Source organism: Girardinichthys multiradiatus, chromosome 20 (assembly GCF_021462225.1).
Source record: "Girardinichthys multiradiatus isolate DD_20200921_A chromosome 20, DD_fGirMul_XY1, whole genome shotgun sequence".
Classification (NCBI taxonomy): domain Eukaryota; kingdom Metazoa; phylum Chordata; class Actinopteri; order Cyprinodontiformes; family Goodeidae; genus Girardinichthys; species Girardinichthys multiradiatus.
Genome location: NC_061812.1, coordinates 46,764,986 through 46,783,620, shown reverse-complemented (window position 1 = coordinate 46,783,620; position 18,635 = coordinate 46,764,986). Strand labels below are relative to the sequence as shown.

Sequence of the window (18,635 nt, the reverse complement as noted above, 5' to 3'; positions counted from 1 at the left end):
TTGGTTGAAAATGCCACCATGAAGGAATGTTCCAACAGTTAGAGCTAAAATGCTCTGTGTAGAAAAGTTGAATTCCTGTGGAGATAAAAAAGTTTCAGGTTTACTATGACATTTATAAAGGACATATAACTATGCATAACTATGATCAGGAATTAAAATGAGCAAGGAGTTATATTTTTCTGATATGATTACAGCAATAATCCCAAACCCTATTTAATTTTTGACAGACTGACAGGAAAGTGAACTGATATGGCAATCGCAAATGGCAAAAATAGCAACAGAAAATAGCAAGACCGGGTAGAACGTAATACACAAGAAGGAAAAAATGCTGAAAAACATCAAAACGAATAAAAACCATAACCTACCACCTCAGGATTGTGACAGTCCCTGAAATATTGCAGATATTAAATATAACCTACTAGTTATTTTACATCAGGACCTAAATACTAAAGTGATCAAACCTCTTTTAAAAAAACTAAATGGAGTTCCACGAAGACCTGTTTTCTCAGGGGTCACAGAATCAGAACTAAACAAGGGGAGGCAGCAGCGTTCAGTTCGTGTATGTAATATCTATATATATATATATACAATTTCACCTTTATTTAAACTGGTTAATTATTTGCTAATCTGCTCTGGAACAACTCCTTGAAAACCTGAAATGGGCTGGAACTAATGGCTGTTTGGACTGAAAACATATTTGTTTGCTGCAGGTTTTGATCAAATAATCTGATAAATGAACTACTTTAAATGTTATTTGTATTTTAACAATGTTTTTTTTCTTTTATGAAATGTTATTATGCTTATGCTTGGTTATTTTATTTTTTCTGTCTTTCCTTTGATGTCCAGTAAAGCACTGAATGGTGCTATATTAAAAAAATACCTTGTCTTGTCTTGCCTTGCCTAGAGCAGGATTTGTTCGCATAATCCTTAAGATTAGCCCGATTTAAACAAGAAAACTGTGACATCACCCTTTGGAGACATTTATAGTGTCATGTTCTGGGTTTGGGTTGGACCAAAGTGCACACAAGAACTGGGCAGCAGCATGTTGTAGTAAGGCTTCAGTTTGATTCAAAAGGATTCCAAAAACTTACATGAGTACTCTTTTCAGGAACAAAGCAAACACAGAACTTAGTCCTGGTGTAGTGAACAGGCAGAACAGAGTGTGAACGAACAGAAGGAACCAGCGGGGAACAAAGAACACAGACCAACTAATATACAGAGAGACATGAGAGGGTAACAAAGGGCAGATAATCAAAGAAACAGGGAACAGGTGTGACATGGACGCAGGGAGACAGAGGGAGCAGGTGAACCTAATATGAAGACTAAAACATGAGGAAAAGGACTAATAACAATAAGGAGATACAGACCTAAGCAAAACTATAGAAAAAGATAAAATAACCAAAAGAAGCATAAGAAATATAGAATAACCAAGAACTGAAGGAAACAGAGAAACTGGAGGAAACAAAAGAGCAACAACAACAACCTAAGAACTGGCAACCTAAGTATAAACAAAGAACCCATAAGGAAACCCTGATTACAAAAGTAAACAAACCTAAAACCACACTGACTGAATTAACTAGAACCAAGTAGGGAACATGAGGACAAACAAAGATGTAAACAATAACTAAAGCTGACCTAACAAGAGGGAGAACAAAATACCTAACATAAATAAGCACAGAGAATCCAAGGAAGATACAGAACTAATAATCACAATAACAATAATAAAAAACCATTCTAAGTAAAGCAACACCAAGGGAACAAGGGAGGAAACCAGAACTATTAGAAAACGAAGGTAACAAACAACATGAATACAAACCATAAACAAGAGCATCTAACTACAGTAAACAAAACCACAAACAAAAGTCCAAAAAGTCCAATCCCTGACATATAGTGGTTTGACCTACTGGATTAAGCCAGATATAGTTGCTGCACATATCGTGTGTTAGCTCACACTTGCCTTAGGATGGATAGCTTTATAGAAACACATCTGGTTACATAAATGAATATGAGTTTTAACTAAAGGATGATGGGCGATAGAAGGAATTTATAGGGTATATTTAAACAGGAAAGTGTGTACAATTAGTGGATATATATCAACAGAAAAAAAATATAGTATACTTCCAGTAATAAGTAATAATGATATAATGAAGTTAATTACTAGCAAAGGAAAAAAAAAACTCTTTAAATAATAAGCAGTGTATAAATTTAATTTGTCGTGCAACGTCAATAAACCAAAAACAACTAAATCAGGACAAAGCCAGCTGGCATTAGAAGCATGTTAACTGTTTACTTACCCAATTAAATAGTGACTTTATGGATTAAAATAAGGAAAATAAAAAGAGCTGGAGAATCATCTTTCAACAGATAGATATAAACTGACCACAGTTTTACTGAAGGGTTGTTTGTCTGACCAGGTACTGCTCTGGAGCCTTTAAAGATGATTGTGCAAAGAAGGACGGTCATAAAATAAAGGACATAATGAACAACCCTGAGCATCCTCTGCACAACATCATCCGTAATACAATAATGTAATGGGACATTTTAAGATCTACTGCAACACAGACTGCTAAGGAAGATCCTTCCTGCCTCCATCTATAACCATCTATAATAAAAAAGGTTAGATAATGAGGGTTACTACAACATCTAATTTCTCTGTGGGATTTAAATGAGTATTTCTGAGTTCAAATTCTACTTTGAATTCATAGACAGTTTCCACATTAGTCAAAATGCACAAGTGTTGATTTTGTAAAGTAACAACTTTGTGCTTGAAGCTACTCAGTGCATGTCTATTATATACAAATTCTGTCACCCTTTTGTTTTAGAGTTTGGCTTTTAATGCCTCAGAGTAAGAAGTAGTCCTGAATTAAGGCGCAGACTGATGTTTCCAAAGTCTACCATGTGTTGCCTGGGATGCATTTTCTGATTCAGACTGCTGGTCTAAAGTAGAGTTACCTGAGTCTTCGTAACCACAAATGTTCCAGTTGAAATTGTTGTTCTCATAGCACAGTCCATGTGACTATCATGTTTAAATTCACACAGGTCATTGCTTGTTCTTATTTGTGACGTCTACTGAATTCAGTCTCTCGACCACTATATGCAGCATGGATTTAAACATTGCGCTGATGTTATATGCTTGGCTGACTGATTGAAGAAACTAAATAGGTATACAGGGGTACAATAAATATTTTTGGGCATTTTTTTCTCATTCAAATTGCCATCGCAATGTCAGTGTGTACAGTATTGCAATCGGAAAAAATGCTTGGATGTTTATGTGCTTGATGCCTTTTAAGGGCAGGGATATATATTCAGTGACAAAACAATCTAATTTAGAGACTCTAAAAACCCTGAATGAAACCTTTGCTATGTTTAGGTCTGCAGGGATTTAAACATGTGTTGCTGTTCAAATATAGTAGCTTCAGATATAAAGTTATCTTCATGTGCCAACAGCCAAAGACTTCATTCGGAATATGATGGAAAAAACCCCAACTAAACGCCTTACAACTAAACAGGCACTCCGACATCCCTGGTGAGTTCTCCCTTTTAACCACAAACAACTTTAATCTTTTTTTCCGTTGGTTCTTATTAACATATACTAATTTGATTTCAGGATTGCTGAAAACACAGCTAAAGAGCTGGATATTTATCACTCTGTCTGTGAACAGATGGGAATAAACTTTGCCAAATCCAAATGGAAGGTTAGTGACACTATTGTTGCTTTAATACCACACATAGATTTACTTAGTTCACAGAGAATTTATGGGTAATAAAAAATGTTTGCTTCCCATGTGTGAGACTTATCATCCCCCTGAAAGGCTGGCTGTTTAATTCTAAGTCCCTCTGCATAATTCATAATTTGTAAGGGACCAAACCTCATAATTCAGCCTCAAAGCCCATGGAGAAGCAAGACATGGGAACATAACCACTCGTCTTGAGCCTGGTTCTGCTGGAGGTTGCCTCCTGTAAACAGGGAGTGATTCCTTCTCACTGTCACACACATGCTTCCTCAGGATGAGGAACTGCAGATAAGGTGATGCATTCTGCTAGTTTCATTACATTTGCAAACTATTTACTCATTATCATTTTCTGATCAGTGGAATCTAACTGTACACTGTCAGCACAGTTATTAGGCAAGTGAGCATTTTGACCATATAATCTTTTTTAAGCATATTTTTCAACACTGAGTTGGATAAAGCTGTATTTGTGCACTGGGGGAGGATGTTGCCTAAGGATATTAACCTAAATCAAGGTGTGCGTAGTTATTTGGGAGTTTCTGTTCCTCAAGCAAACTAGGCAAAAGAAGAGGTTTAACTGACTCTGAAAAGCATCAAAAATTAACTGCAATAGATTAAAGATGAACATGAAGCTAAGAGGAACCCATTCTCCATCAGTGCTGTTATATGTCAGAACTTTGACCTACCTGGAGTGCTTAGAAGTACAAGGTGTTCAGTGCCATGGCCAAGGTAAAGTAGGCTGAGATCTGACAAACACTGAATATATATTGAAACATAAAGAATGGGCGGAGAAATATCTGACAGATTAATAAACAGATTTTTTAAAGCTTTGTTTGGACTAATACAATGAGAATGACTCTTGATGGACGAAATGAAAGGGCCCGTGGCAGGATCAGTAACATTTACAGAGCTCCACTTGGATCCGTCCATACCAGGTGAGGTACTGGTATGGACTGGTATTATTAAAAATTAGTTACTTGGACCTTTTCAGGTTGAAGATGGCCTCAAATGAACTCCCGAACCTACTACCAGTTTTTAGAAGACATTTGTTTCAGTCACATTTTTCGAAGTCCAGGAAAATGTCTGCATCTTTTAAGAAGATTGTGATTTTTCTGCAGTGCAATGTTCCATTGTATGCATCAAAGTACTCAACTGTGAAGCTAGCCAGTAAAAATCTTAAAGATTAAATAATTATGAGATGGCCCTCTTCTTTATCTGATCTAAACCATATTGAGAACATGTGGGTGTTCCTAAAGAGGGGATTTATAATGAAGGCACACAATCCACCTCAACAATCAAAAAGTATCTGGAAGGCTGTGGTTGCATCAACTAATCATCAACTGATCATAAAAAGTGACATACTTCATTAATGGAAGGTTTGTGACTGAATTGAAAGGAAGGGTAGCTATTTTGGTCATTAATTTTTATTTATTTATTCCAGAAATGTTTTTTTGTAACTTTTGAATTGTTTGTTTATTATTTTTATTTTAATGGATAAAAATAAAGAGAGATGGCAAAATCTTTATTTTTGCTTTAGTTGCTTAATAATTCTATAAACTAAAAATTGCCCATTAAGTATGTATACATAGATATTCTCCTAATGAAGTCAAAACCTCCCTTTTACTTGTTCTTTCCTCCACTCCCACAAAGTATTTTCTCTTTGTCTGCATTTTCCAACAGCAAGCCTTCAATGCAGCCTCAGTAATCCAACACATGAGGAAACTGCAGCTAACCCACAGTGAGCCCTACCCTTCACCCCTTTCTCTTCCCAACATCAGAATGGAGTCTTCCACTCAGACTGACTCAGAGTTGCTGAAACCCTGCTGTGACAAGGATGACCCCCTTGATCCTAATGGGAACCCTATTGTGATGGCTAATCATCTATCACGCATTAATACACAGTCAGGCAGAGGGTTCTGTCCATCCCTTAGATCCAGTCACAGCGAACCTGGCAGCACAACCACTGCAGATCCAACAGCTGACGTCCATAGCTTCCATTCAGAAGGGGACACTCATTTCAGGACATCTCAGAGGTGAGAGCTGCTGCCCTTCCCTGGGACATTTTTCAAGGAAAATAAAAAACACGATTTTTAAACATACCAAGATATGAAGGATCAAATTTGCAGATGTGAGAGTTTGTCTGTAAAATACATTGAGTAAAAAAACAAGTAATCAACACATTCAAAGAAATCAAAGCAAATTACTTGACAAATTCAGTTAAAAATAAAAATTTGAAATGACACATGGGAATAAATATTGAGCCAACTTTTAGAAATGTGTTTAATATTTTTGCACTCTAATCGTAAGTTCTTTCCAAAGATTTTCTTTTAAATACAAGTTAAGTGACTGACTGTGCTAATGTAACAGTTCTACTTTCTTTCTCTGAAATCAATCAAGAGTTTTCTTGGCTGTGTGTTTGGGAATATTGTCTTGCTTGGAAATTCAAACTCATTTTATCTTCAGATTCTTAAACAAGAGTTTTCTGGTACATTTTTCCATTCATCCTTCCTTTAATTATTTGACATCTGCTAGCATTATATGCGGTAAACAATTCGACACCTGTCATGATCCACAGATGTTTGCGTTTATGGTTTTCACTTTAGCTTCTGTTAGGATTAATTTGGGTTGTTTATTATTGTCAGTAAGCCCTTTCCATATCAGTTAATTCCCTTGTGTTGAGTTACTTTGTTCTTTCTTGTTTTCTGTTCTCTGTGTGCTTTGGTTTGGATTGTTTTGTTAGAATTAGTCTAACATATATTATTAGCTTTGACTTAGTAAAATAATTTTTGTGTTTTAGTTGGTTCCCTCTGTTTATTTCTGTTTTACTAGTATTTACACCTCTTCATTTCCCTGCTTAGATTCTCCCCTAGCTGTTCTTCAGTCCTCTGATTGTACTCACCTTCTTTCCATGCCCAGTATGCACAGTATTTAAGTTTCCTGATTTCATTGGTCACTGTTTCATTCCTCTGTTACAATCTCTATGTCTTGGTTCCTTTGTGGCCATTCTTTAAGTTTCTCTTTTTTGATCATGAAACCCCTCACCACCATGTGGCTGCCACTGTCTTGTCTGCATGACACCATGCTTTTCCCACCTGCAAACTTCACTTTTGAAATGGTATTTTTGGGGTTGTGTCTAGAACCATTCTTCCTCCAAACATGATGTGTGCAATGGCATCCAAAGAGTCCAGCTTTGGACTTATCTGGCCAGATTATATTCTCCCAGTCTTTAATCAGCTTGTCCAGATCTTCTGAGACAAACTTTAAACATGCTTCAACATGGTTTTTCTTCAGCACCAAAGTCTTGCATAATGAGTGTGCACAGAGACAATAGCAGTTATGTTATTTCCAGGTCCTTTGTACTTGGACAGCACTTTAAAATATTGTTTTGAATCATCTGTCAGAAATCTGACAATGGCCACCTGGCCGTCGCTGGTTTATGGTTAAATGTTCTTTTACTTCCAGATTATGGTTCCAGTAGTGTTGAATGGAACATTCTGAAGTTTAGAAATGCAGCTATAATCATTGTCATTAGTATGTTTGGCAACATTAAGACTTTTACCAGTTGCACCACTCTGCACAATTGTTTCAATTAAATTCAGTTCAAAAATACTTTATTTTTTGCAAAGGGAAATTAAATGTTGTTGTAGCTCATATGCTGCAAGTTTCTTCAAAGAGCCGTTGTACAGGTCCTTCTCAAAATATTAGCATATTGTGATAAAGTTCATTATTTTCCATAATGTCATGATGAAAATTTTACATTCATATATTTTAGATTCATTGCACACTAACTGAAATATTTCAGGTCTTTTATTGTCTTAATACGGATGATTTTGGCATACAGCTCATGAAAACCCAAAATTTCTATCTCACAAAATTAGCATATTTCATCCGACCAATAAAAGAAAAGTGTTTTTAATACAAAAAACGTCAACCTTCAAATAATCATGTACAGTTATGCACTCAATACTTGGTCAGGAATCCTTTTGCAGAAATGACTGTTTCAATGCGGCGTGGCATGGAGGCAATCAGCTTGTGAGACTGCTGAGGTCTTATGGAGGCCCAGGATGCTTCGATAGCGGCCTTTAGCTCATCCAGAGTGTTGGCAGGCCAATTGAGCACAGTGATACCATGGTCAGTAAACCATTTACCAGTAGTTTTGGCACTGTGAGCAGGTGCCAGGTCGTGCTGAAAAATGAAATCTTCATCTCCATAAAGCTTTTCAGCAGATGGAAGCATGAAGTGCTCCAAAATCACCTGATAGCTAGCTGCATTGACCCTGCCCTTGATAAAACACAGTGGACCAACACCAGCAGCTGACACGGCACCCCAAACCATCACTGACTGTGGGTACTTGACACTGGACTTCTGGCATTTTGGCATTTCCTTCTCCCCAGTCTTCCTCCAGACTCTGGCACCTTGATTTCCGAATGACATGCAGAATTTGCTTTCATCCGAAAAAAGTACTTTGGACCACTGAGCAACAGTCCAGTGCTGCTTCTCTGTAGCCCAGGACTGGGGAATGCGGCACCTGTAGCCCATTTCCTGCACACGCCTGTGCACGGTGGCTCTGGATGCTTCTACTCCAGACTCAGTCCACTGGTTCCGCAGGTCCCCCAAGGTCTGGAATCGGCCCTTCTCCACAATCTTCCTCAGGGTCTGGTCACCTCTTCTCATTGTGCAGCGTTTTCTGCCACACTTTTTCCTTCCCACAGACTTCCCACTGAGGTGCCTTGATACAGCACTCTGGGAACAGCCTATTCGTTCAGAAATTTCTTTCTGTGTCTTACCCTCTTGCTTGAGGGTGTCAATAGTGGCCTTCTGGACAGCAGTCAGGTCGGCAGTCTTACCCATGATTGGGGTTTGGAGTGATGAACCACGCTGGGAGTTTTAAAGGCCTCAGGAATCTTTTGCAGGTGTTTAGAGTTAACTCGTTGAGTCAGATGATTAGGTTCATAGCTCGTTTAGAGACCCTTTTAATGATATGCTAATTTTGTGAGATAGGAATTTTGGGTTTTCATGAGCTGTATGCCAAAATCATCCGTATTAAGACAATAAAAGACCTGAAATATTTCAGTTAGTGTGCAATGAATCTAAAATATATGAATGTTAAATTTTCATCATGACATTATGGAAAATAATGAACTTTATCACAATATGCTAATTTTTTGAGAAGGACCTGTAGATGCTGATGGCTGTGGGCAGGAAGGATCTCCTGTAGTGGTTTGTCTTACAGCAGATCTGAAGAAGCCTCTGACTGAAGACACTCTTGTTGTACAACAGTCTCGTGAAAAGGATGCTCAGGGTTCTCCATGTTCTTCATTTATGAAGAATCCCTCTTTTCACAATGATCTCCAGAGGTTCCAGGGGAGTCCCCAGAACAGAGCCAGCCTTCTTTATCAGCTTGTTGAGCGTTTTCATATCCCTCTGATGCTGCTACCCCAGCAGATGATGGCAGAAGAGATCACACTCTCCACAACAGACTTATAGAAGATATGCAGCATCTTGTTTCAAACTCTGAAGATCCTAAGCCTCCTCAAGAAGTACAGTCTGCTCTGTCCCTTCTTGTAGACGACTTCACAGTTGCATCTCCACTCTAGTCTGTTGTCCAGGTGAACACCGAGGTATTTATGCTCCTCCACCACCTCCACTTCTTCTACCATGATGTAAAGAGTGTTTGACCTTTTCCTGTTTCAATTAAAATCTGCAATAATCTCCTTTGTTTTATTTGTGTTCAAGATGAGATGATTGTTTCCACACCATGCCACAAAGAGGTCCACCATCTCCCTGTACTCAGCTTTTTATCCATCTCTGATCCACCCCACGACTGCAGAATCATCTGAGTATTTCTGCAGGTGACAGGAGTCTGTCTTGTTCTGGAAGTCTGAGGTGTTCAGAGTGAAGAGGAATGGTGAGAGTACCGTCCCCTGTGGTGCTCCTGTGCTGCTGACTACCTGATTAGACACCCAACCCTTCAGTCTCACAAACTGAGGTCTGTTTGTCAGGTAGTCTTTGATCCAGGAGATTGTTGAGGCCTCCATCTGAGTCTTCTGGAGTTTCTGACAAAGCAAATATGGTTGAATTGTGTCAAATTGACTGGAGAAATCAAAGAACATGACCCTCACAGTGCTGCTGGCTTTGTCAAGATGACAGTGGGTTTGTTGAAGCAGGTGTATGACGGCATCTTCAACTCCAACTCCACAGCGATACTAACTCAGCTCAGCCAACAGGAGTCTCTCTAGGACCTTCATGGTGTCTGATGTCAGCGCAACAGCTCTGTAGTCATTGAGAACTGATGGGTGAGTTTTCATTGGTACTGGAACAGGTGAGGAGGTCTCCACAACACTGGAACCTTCTTCTGGGCCAGGCTAAGGTTGAAGAGGTGCTGCAGAATCCCACAGAGCTGCTCTGCACAGGCCTTCAGGACTCTAGGATTGACACCATCTGGACCTGCAGCCTTTTTCCGGTTCAGTCTTTGCAGTTGTCTCTTTACCTGACCTCTAGAGACACACAAGTGGAAGGGGGAGGCAAAGGGAGAATCAGCATCTTCTGATTTGGTTGAAGGCAAACGTAGAAGCAGAAGGGTCCATGGCTGAGGTGGAAGATAAAACATTTGAGGTTTGACAGAAAAGCTGTGGGTCAAAGGAAGGTTGGATGTGTGTTCGGCTGTGAGCAGGAGTGGAGGATGCTGAGCTTGTTTCTGAACTGAACCTATTGAAGAATGTGTTTAGTTCATTGGCTCTGTTCAGACATCCATCAGTCTGATCATCCTTCTGCTTGAAGCCTCTGATCTTCTTCATCCCTGATCACACATCTCTGATATTGTTTTGCTGGAGCTTGCTCTCCAGCTACTTCTACATCGACTTGCTATCTCTTAACTTGACTCTAAGTTACTTCTGTATACTTCTCAATAATTCCCTGTCTCCCTCTCTGGAGGCTCTTTTTGTCTTGTTAATCAGGTCCTTCAGGTCACTGGTGATCCAGGGTTTGTTATTGGGGAAGCAATTCACCGTTCTGGTGGGGATGATGTTATTCACACAGAAGTTTATATAGTCGGTTACACACTCAGTCATGGCATTGGTGATCCCTCCATGTGGCTGGCACAGTGCCTCCCACTCTGTAGCTTTAAAGCATTTGGTAATGAGAATTCTTTAAAAAAGGCTTTAGTTAATATTAAACCATTTGACGTTGATAAACACATAACAGTAGGGACGCTTTCTTAATATTGACAGATTTCAGCTGGTTGCTTGGCTTTCTATTTCTTTTTGAACATGTTCAATTCTTATTTCTTGTGACACTTAAATGATTCCCATAAGTTCTGGTTTGGACTAATTTGGTGTGATTTCTGTGTGTGTGAATTATTTGGGTTGTTGATATCTGTTTTGAATTTTGTAAATGGCCCCATCAGAAATATTTGAACTGAGAAAAATGCAGACATTCAATACTTTTAGTTTCTTCTGGTTATGAGTAAATTAAAGCCACACATTTTCAAGACTGAACTCTCAAAATGCCATTGTTTTGAGCGATATTGTTCATTTCAGGGATCTTTTACTGAATTCCAGCTTAGATGCTGTGGCTCAGAGGAAGGATCAGCCACTTCAGTCAGGAGTTTGCACAATCATGTGATGAACAGAATCACCTAAGATGGAGGTAAAGTATCATGTCTGTTGTAGGATTTAAACATTTTTTTGTGCTTTTCTGACACTTGATTTGTCTTTGCAGTTTGTTGGAGTCCATGAGCCCCACCGGCATCCTCCTTGCACACCTGCTACTAAACTTCGTCATGCATTTTGCTGCAGATAACATGCCTATTTAGGTTTATTCTGTAACTACAGATTCAGAGACACTGTGCAGCCAAAGGACTCTCTACACATATAAAATCGTCACAGCATAAATTCATATTTCTGAAAATAGACATTGGAAAAAAACATATTGTATACTGATAATGAATGCAAATACAGTATATAAAAAAACTCTAGAAATGTTTAAATGTTTTTTTTTTATGTAGACATACTGTAGAGATTTAAGTAGTATACATCTGACATTTATATACCATTCATGCTTGAATTTGGTTGGAGTTGAATGTGAATTACTCAGAATTCCAATTAGCTATTAACTTGTGATTTGTATTTTGTTTGTTGCTATTGAACACAACTCAATGTTTTTGTATACTTTATCTATCTATTCTATTTCTGGTATTGCCAGGAGCCCAAAGAATGCCAGTGTAGAGTTCAGAAATGTATTTGTTTTTTGTTTAAGGGCCTTCAGCTGATATAACCACTTTTTTGTTTATTCCTATATGTCAGTACACACAGTTTGACTTCATTATTTTACCTATGTATAAGAATGAACTGATGGCAAATTACCAAAGCTGAGACTGATTTGTGAGTGAAAAAAAATGATAATTAAACCCAAATTTTGTCACAGTATCACTGAATCACATCAGATGGCTGTTTGCTGTGCTTCTCTAATATTTCTGTAAGCTGCTCTCTTAACTAAAATGATTAAATGCCACAAGCTGGTGAAAATATGTTAGTTACATACAATGAACATCAGGATCTGTGTGTTTCTCCTGGAGAATCCAGATCATTAGCTTAACTGAAACGTTCAAAAGGCAGCCAACATTTTCAGCTTCAGTGTCTTTTTGGTTGAAGTCTCAAAAGAATTTAACAAAGCAAGGTAGTTGTGTCAGCCTCCCTGGAACCTGAAGTTGGTTCTGAATCATTTTGCAAATTTGAAAATAAGCTCCCAAGAGGGATATGAATTGCCCTTTTCCTACCAGAAAAAAAAACCCAAAACACAAAAATCAGGTACTAATTAAGCAAAAGAATGAAATGTCCATTTCACTTATACTCAAAATGACTAACTTTGAATTTTCTCTTTTGATGCAGAAGTAACAACTTCTGCATCAAAAAGTATTGTCAGAACAATCCAACCTGGTGCTGATAAGAAAAGGACCTGATCTTTGAGTTTCTAAATGGCTGGGCAACAGTCAGTGTAATAAATCATCCGATTCCAATCACCTGTCCACTTCTCGGTGCACCTCTAATCAACACTAGTTACATATAAAAGACTGTATTTCCATATAGAATACACTGGATTTATGTATTGTCTTCACATTAAATATGTGGTAATTATTGCTCCCGTTTTTTTCAATAAAAACATAAACAAAAAAAATAAACTCCTAACACCTATGGTACAAACTTAACCGTAAACAAGCATTTATTTTAAAGTGCACAAACAATGGATACAAACCAAGAAATAAATATTGTACACTGACATTTTTCTCAACAGTGGACGATAGTGCAGAGTGGATTACTATTTGTCAGTATAAAGAAGGATTTTCTTGAAAAAAAGTGCCATGCAAAGAGTGCAAATATAATAAATGTATGCTAGTTAAGGATTTTAATGACAGAGCACCAAAAGGAGCTACAGTGCATGGGATCTTAGCCCTGACAGGTGCGGAGTTCTTCTGCTCTATTTCGAAGTACTGTCAAGATGTTTTTCAGCTTGGCATCAAGTCCTTCAAGCGTTGCAGACTTCTGAAAGATCTCATCCTGTAGCTTTTGGAGGGAGTCTGTTTTTCCTGGAGAGTAGATTAGAAAACCAGCATTGATCATTTAAACCGATACACAAAACAGTCAAAGTGTCAAAATGCCACCCATCTTACAGTCAGTTGTGAGATTTTAATGATCCCTGCAAGTTGATATCCAACATACTCTGTCTGAAAAAAATCATTCATGTAAGAATGGAGCTTTATAATTTTCATTTCTGGCATTATGTTGGAAGAATGTCACCAGAAAAAAAGGTCTAGCAGTAAAGTGTGCAACCCATATACGGAGGCCTCATTCCTCAATGCAGCCGTCCTGGGTTCGATTTCCGATCCCAGAGACCTATTCTACATGTCTTCCCCCTCTCTCTACCCTACTTCCTGTCTGTTTACTTTAAAAAAAATAACCCTCTCCGGATGAGTATGGGGGTCATGGGGTGGGGGCGGGGGGTTGGGGTCCGGGCCGGGGTCGCTCAGGCATGAACCCGGGCTAGCCTGGAGAAGCTTCAGGTGCTGGGGTGGTCTGCCTGTCACCATCCCCGGAGGGAAGGGGACCACCTCCTGGGTCCGGTTGTCCCTATGGGGATCGGCACCTAGACCTGGGAGTATTAGGTATGTATGGGGAGTGTGAGTGAGTGTACGACGTCCATTGTTGTTTGTCTTTACGTTGCATGCGTGGGTGTGAGTATTTTTATGTGTACGGATGAGGGTGGAAAATGTGATTGTGACTGAGTGTGCCTGTTTTTGTGTCAGGTTGGGTCTTTGGCTGCTCCCTCTCCTGGATCAGTTTAGGCCCCCTATCAAATGTGGGGCCTATTCCCGCCACACTACCTGCCGGTGGTTGGGGTCTCTGCCCGCCGGTGTATTTATGGTTCTCGGTATGCAGGGCTGGGTGCTGTGGTGTATGCTGGCTCACTCCCGGTGGCTGCTTGCCGGGGCCTGTCGGGCCTCTGCTTGGGGAGTGATATGTCCCTGGGTCCATGGCTGGATCTGCTCGGGCGTAGATGGCTGCTGGCAGGGCCTGTGGGTTTGTTGCTGCAGCTCCTTGGGGCATCTGCACTGTGGCTGCTGGGTGGTTCCCCTGGAACTCTCCCCTGCTCTTCTCTGTGGGGGTTGCGGTAGTCCCAGCGATGGTTCTCCTGGGGTTCCTGTGCTCTCGGGGGCCTTTGGACGTCTGTGGCTCGGTTCTCCTCCGTATCTGTCATGAGTCCAGGGGGCAGGTCTGTGGCTCATCATGCTCACTATTGCATATTTTTATGGAGAAACCTTGTACACACAAGCGCGTTCACACTCAGGCCCACAGGTGTTTAGATTCAGGTGTTAACAGATACACAAATGTTCTATATTGAGCCGCATTTACCACTAAATACATCTTGCGTTGATCAATACGGAGCACTTTTCGGTAAAAAGTTGGTAATATGAACGTTTCTGCAGGTGTAGAAGCAAGCAGGGTGTTATGTTGTATTCTCTTCGTCCTTCTTTCCTCCAATCTATTCTCATTCTCTCCCCTTTTCCTTTTTGCCCCTTTTCTCTCTTTTGTGCTTTTTTTTTAACTTTTCATTTCTGTCTCTGTGTCCAAAACAACTGAATCCCAAAGCAGTTTCTAATAAAAAATTAAAACAAAAACCATGTGGACTATCAATAAGCTACTAAAAATAAGTACGTTATTGACAACCAAAAAGATCTAACAGATGCTTTCAATGTAAAAAGTCAAAGGTTTGTCTTCATTAAACTGTAATATATTCATAATAACATGAATATTTTACAGTATTACTACATTACCTTCAAGAGCCTCTGTCATCTTTTGTGTGGTGTTAGCCAGAGCTCCAGCTTTCTCCTGTAGCTTTTCCAGTCTATCTGCCACAGGAGTTGTCTCTCCAGTACCTCCAGGGTCCGATTTGTCTTTAAGATGATCAAGCTGTACCTCCAACATCTTTAGATCCTGCAAATACACATATTGTCAGCCACTTTATTAAGCATACCTTGCTAGTACCGGGTTGGACTCCCTTTTGCCTTTAGAACTGCCTTAATCCTTCTTAGCATAGATTCCACAATGTACTGGAAACATTACTCAGAGAGTTTGGTCCATATTGACATGATAGCATTACACAGATGCTGCAGATTTGTCAGCTGCACATCCATGATGCGAATCTCCCATTCCACCACATCTCAAAGGTGCTCTATTGGATTAAGATCTGGTGACTGTGGAGGCCATTTGAGTACAGTGAACTCATTGTCATGTTCAAGAAACCAGTCTGAGATGATTCGTGCTTTATGACAGGGCACGTTATCCTGCTGGAAGTAACCATCAGAAGATGGGTACACTGCGGTCATAAAGGGATGGACATGGTCAGCAACAATACTCAGGTAGGCTGTGGCGTTGACACGATGGTCAGTTGGTACTAAGGGGCCCAAAGTGTGCCAAGAAAATATCCCCCACACCATTACACCACCACCCTGAATCGTTGATACAAGGCAAGATGGATCCATGCTTTCATGTTGGTGACACCAAATTCTGACCCTACCATCCGAATGTTGCAGCAGAAATCGAGACCCATTAGACCAGGCATCGTTTTTCCAATCTTCTATTGTCTTCCATTGTCCTTTGGTGAGGCTGTGTGAATTGTAGCCTCAGTTTCCTGTTCTTAGCTGACAGGAGTGGCACCTGGTGTAGTCTTCTGCTGCTGTAGCCCATCCGCCTCAAGGTTGGACGTGTTGTGCATTCAGAGATGCTCTTCTGGATCCCTTGGATGTAAACGAGTGGTTATTTAAGTGACTGTTGCCTTTCTATCAGCTCAAACCACTCTGGCCATTCTCTTCTGACCTCTGGCATCAACAAGGCATTTGCGCCCACAGAACTGCCGCTCACTGGATATTTTCTCTTTTTTGGACCATTCTCTGTAAACCCTAGAGATGGTAGTGTGTGAAAATCCCAGTAGATCAGCAGTTTCTGAAATACTCAGACCAGCCTGTCTGGCACCAACAACCATGGCACGTTCAAAGTCACTTAAATTACCTTTCTTCCCCATTCTGGTGCTCGGTTTGAACTGCAGCAGATCATTTTGACCATGTCTACATGCCTAAAGGCATTGAGTTGCTGCCATGTGATTGGCTGATTAGAAATTTGCGTTAACGAGCAGTTGGACAGGTGTGCCTAATAAAGTGGCCAGTGAGTGTATAGTAGTATTTGGATTCATTTAGCCTTGTAGATCAGACAGTACATTATGCTGCTAAGACTCAGACTAAATAAAAACCAATTTAATGTAAAGTATTACATGAACCAACAATCTGGTTCAAAGAAAACAAATTAATCAGAGCAGTCAACATACTGATTCTCAGTTTAAAGTTGCATTTGCCACATTTCCCAGCTGAAGGAACTTACTGCTTCTGCGACAGCTGTCTCTTCCTCAGCTTTGTCGGCAGTGTTCAGAGCATAAGGACCCTTTTCTTGTGCATCCTCCAGTTGCTCTTTTAACCCATCCAGTTTGGCTTTCATTGGTGTCATCAGTGCTCCTGTATCCTCCAGTGCATTCTCTGCTGGCCTTAGCAGGTCTTTGGCCTTCATCAAGACAAATAAATCTCTGAGGAGCAAGTTTTCTTTAAATAACTGGGGAAGAAATGTTAGTGAGAGAAATATGTAAACTTCCTACTTGTGTAAGGTTATTATTGAGGCTTTCAATGAGATCCATGCTGTCCTGCATTTTCTCTTCCAAGTCAGAGAGGGAGTCATTCCCTGATTCTAAGCCTTCCAGGAGTCCACTCACATTGCTCTTGGCTCCCAGTGCCTTGAACCTGTTAATATGCCATATAAAAAGTTTTTTTCCTTATGCACACATTGACAATATATCGTTTTAGCTTTAAAAACAAGCTGGTCTTTGCTCTGTACAACTCAAGGAAGCCTGGTTACATCCAACCAGTTTCTGCAAGGAACTAATAACATGTATTTTTTATATTGTGCATCTTTCAACTATCTGATCTATGACTGATCTTGGTACATGGAACTGTAATTATGTAGCTGAAATTTTGCAGAGGGCTAAAAATATCTTTGTCATATGTGCATTCCCTTTCCCAGATAACTAGCTTAGTTATAAACTGCATGCTAATGCCAGTGACGGAACAAAGTGATTTCTTAATCAAAGCGTCTTTTGATCAAGAAAACTGTAAATGTTTTCAGAAAAAGCTTTATGAACGTGGAATAAATGAACACAATTGAAACATGTTAGCAAGAATAATCTTACAATTTTATTCCTAGAGAAAGGTGTGAGGGCTCACCTGGTGTCCTGAGCCTCCTGAAGCAGCTTCCTGGCTGTGTCCAGTTGTGGCTTGGCCTCCTTCAGCACATTCATTGTGGTTGGTAGATTTGCAGCCACGTTTTTAAGCTCTTCCAGCTTTGACTTCAGGATAGACAGACTGATGGGCAGCCTGGCATTCAGAATCCAGTCACTCACCCCCTGGACCTGGATTAGGTTGGAGGACGGGTCTAAATGCATACAAAAGTAAAATGTTTGACCAAATGTCTACCATACCCCTATAATTACTCCAGTCATTGCAGCCTTAAGTAATCTGTACCTGACAGAAAGTCTTTGAGCACTTTAACAACATTGTGCGTCTCTTTGAAGTCCTCCTCCAGCATATCTCTGGCCTTCTTAGTTTTACTAGACAGGTCCTTTGCTAATTGTCTCACCTGGTCTGTTGTTTCCTGTGTATTCTGAAGCTGCAGAGAAAATAAAATGAAAATAATAAATAAATACAATAAATTGAAAAGATTTAAAAATTATTTAGAACTGTAAATTGCAGAATGATAAGAATCTTGAAAAAGACAGGAAAGCTGCACTAATGAGGACTGGGCGTGTACCATTTCTGTAGCCTCCGTGATCTTCACACTAAGCTTGCTCAGTCGGTCCTTCACATCAATAACATCAGCATTAGCCCTTTTGCTTAACGGCAGCGCACCTACACACTTTGTTACATTTTTACAGGCTGGGCCCTCTGGTGGACACAATAAATCTCCCACACACTGGAGAGGGGTGCAGGGCTCTGATCGAACACTGCCGCACACCTGGAAAAAGGACGTCACAAATCTCTTAGGATGCTCATCAGATAGTAGTTTGAAAATGAACCAAATTAAAACTCCTTTGCTTTAAAATGATATGCACTACTGGAAGCGAAACCTTTATTTGGTGTTTCAATTTATATTTTACATGAATAAATGCTTCTTTTGTTTTTTCTTATTATTATGAAAAATTAAACACTTTTTTTCTTTTGAAATTACCAGCTGAATTTGGAAAACATGAAGAAACAGAGTAGATCTTATTGATTTTTTAGTGGCAATGCAAAAGCTGCAGCTTCTTAATGTA

At 39.7% G+C, this 18,635-nt stretch overlaps 2 protein-coding genes across 5 annotated transcripts in view; one reads left to right on the top strand and one right to left on the bottom strand.

Moving 5' to 3' along the window:
- The window catches only part of LOC124857263 (calcium/calmodulin-dependent protein kinase type 1D-like), a 39,487-nt gene extending 27,314 nt beyond the window's left edge, over window positions 1–12,173 (top strand). For 2 of the 3 annotated variants that reach the window (XM_047348458.1, XM_047348456.1), the window contains exons 9-13: window positions 3,448–3,526; window positions 3,608–3,695; window positions 5,412–5,764; window positions 11,270–11,378; window positions 11,451–12,173. In XM_047348458.1, the coding sequence (XP_047204414.1) occupies window positions 3,448–3,526; window positions 3,608–3,695; window positions 5,412–5,764; window positions 11,270–11,354 (605 nt within the window). In that variant the 3' untranslated portion in view covers window positions 11,355–11,378; window positions 11,451–12,173. The remainder of the gene's footprint in view (window positions 1–3,447; window positions 3,527–3,607; window positions 3,696–5,411; window positions 5,765–11,269; window positions 11,379–11,450) is intronic. The other variant, XM_047348457.1, reaches the window with a different exon arrangement.
- A 752-nt stretch (window positions 12,174–12,925) lies between these two features.
- The window catches only part of LOC124857262 (laminin subunit beta-3-like), a 39,823-nt gene continuing 34,113 nt past the window's right edge, over window positions 12,926–18,635 (bottom strand). For both annotated transcript variants that reach the window (XM_047348455.1, XM_047348454.1), the window contains 7 exons: window positions 18,134–18,337; window positions 17,848–17,992; window positions 17,551–17,758; window positions 16,929–17,070; window positions 16,661–16,837; window positions 15,061–15,220; window positions 12,926–13,314 (listed from right to left, as the gene is read on the bottom strand). In XM_047348455.1, coding sequence (XP_047204411.1) covers window positions 13,175–13,314; window positions 15,061–15,220; window positions 16,661–16,837; window positions 16,929–17,070; window positions 17,551–17,758; window positions 17,848–17,992; window positions 18,134–18,337 — 1,176 coding nt within the window. In that variant the 3' untranslated portion in view covers window positions 12,926–13,174. The remainder of the gene's footprint in view (window positions 13,315–15,060; window positions 15,221–16,660; window positions 16,838–16,928; window positions 17,071–17,550; window positions 17,759–17,847; window positions 17,993–18,133; window positions 18,338–18,635) is intronic.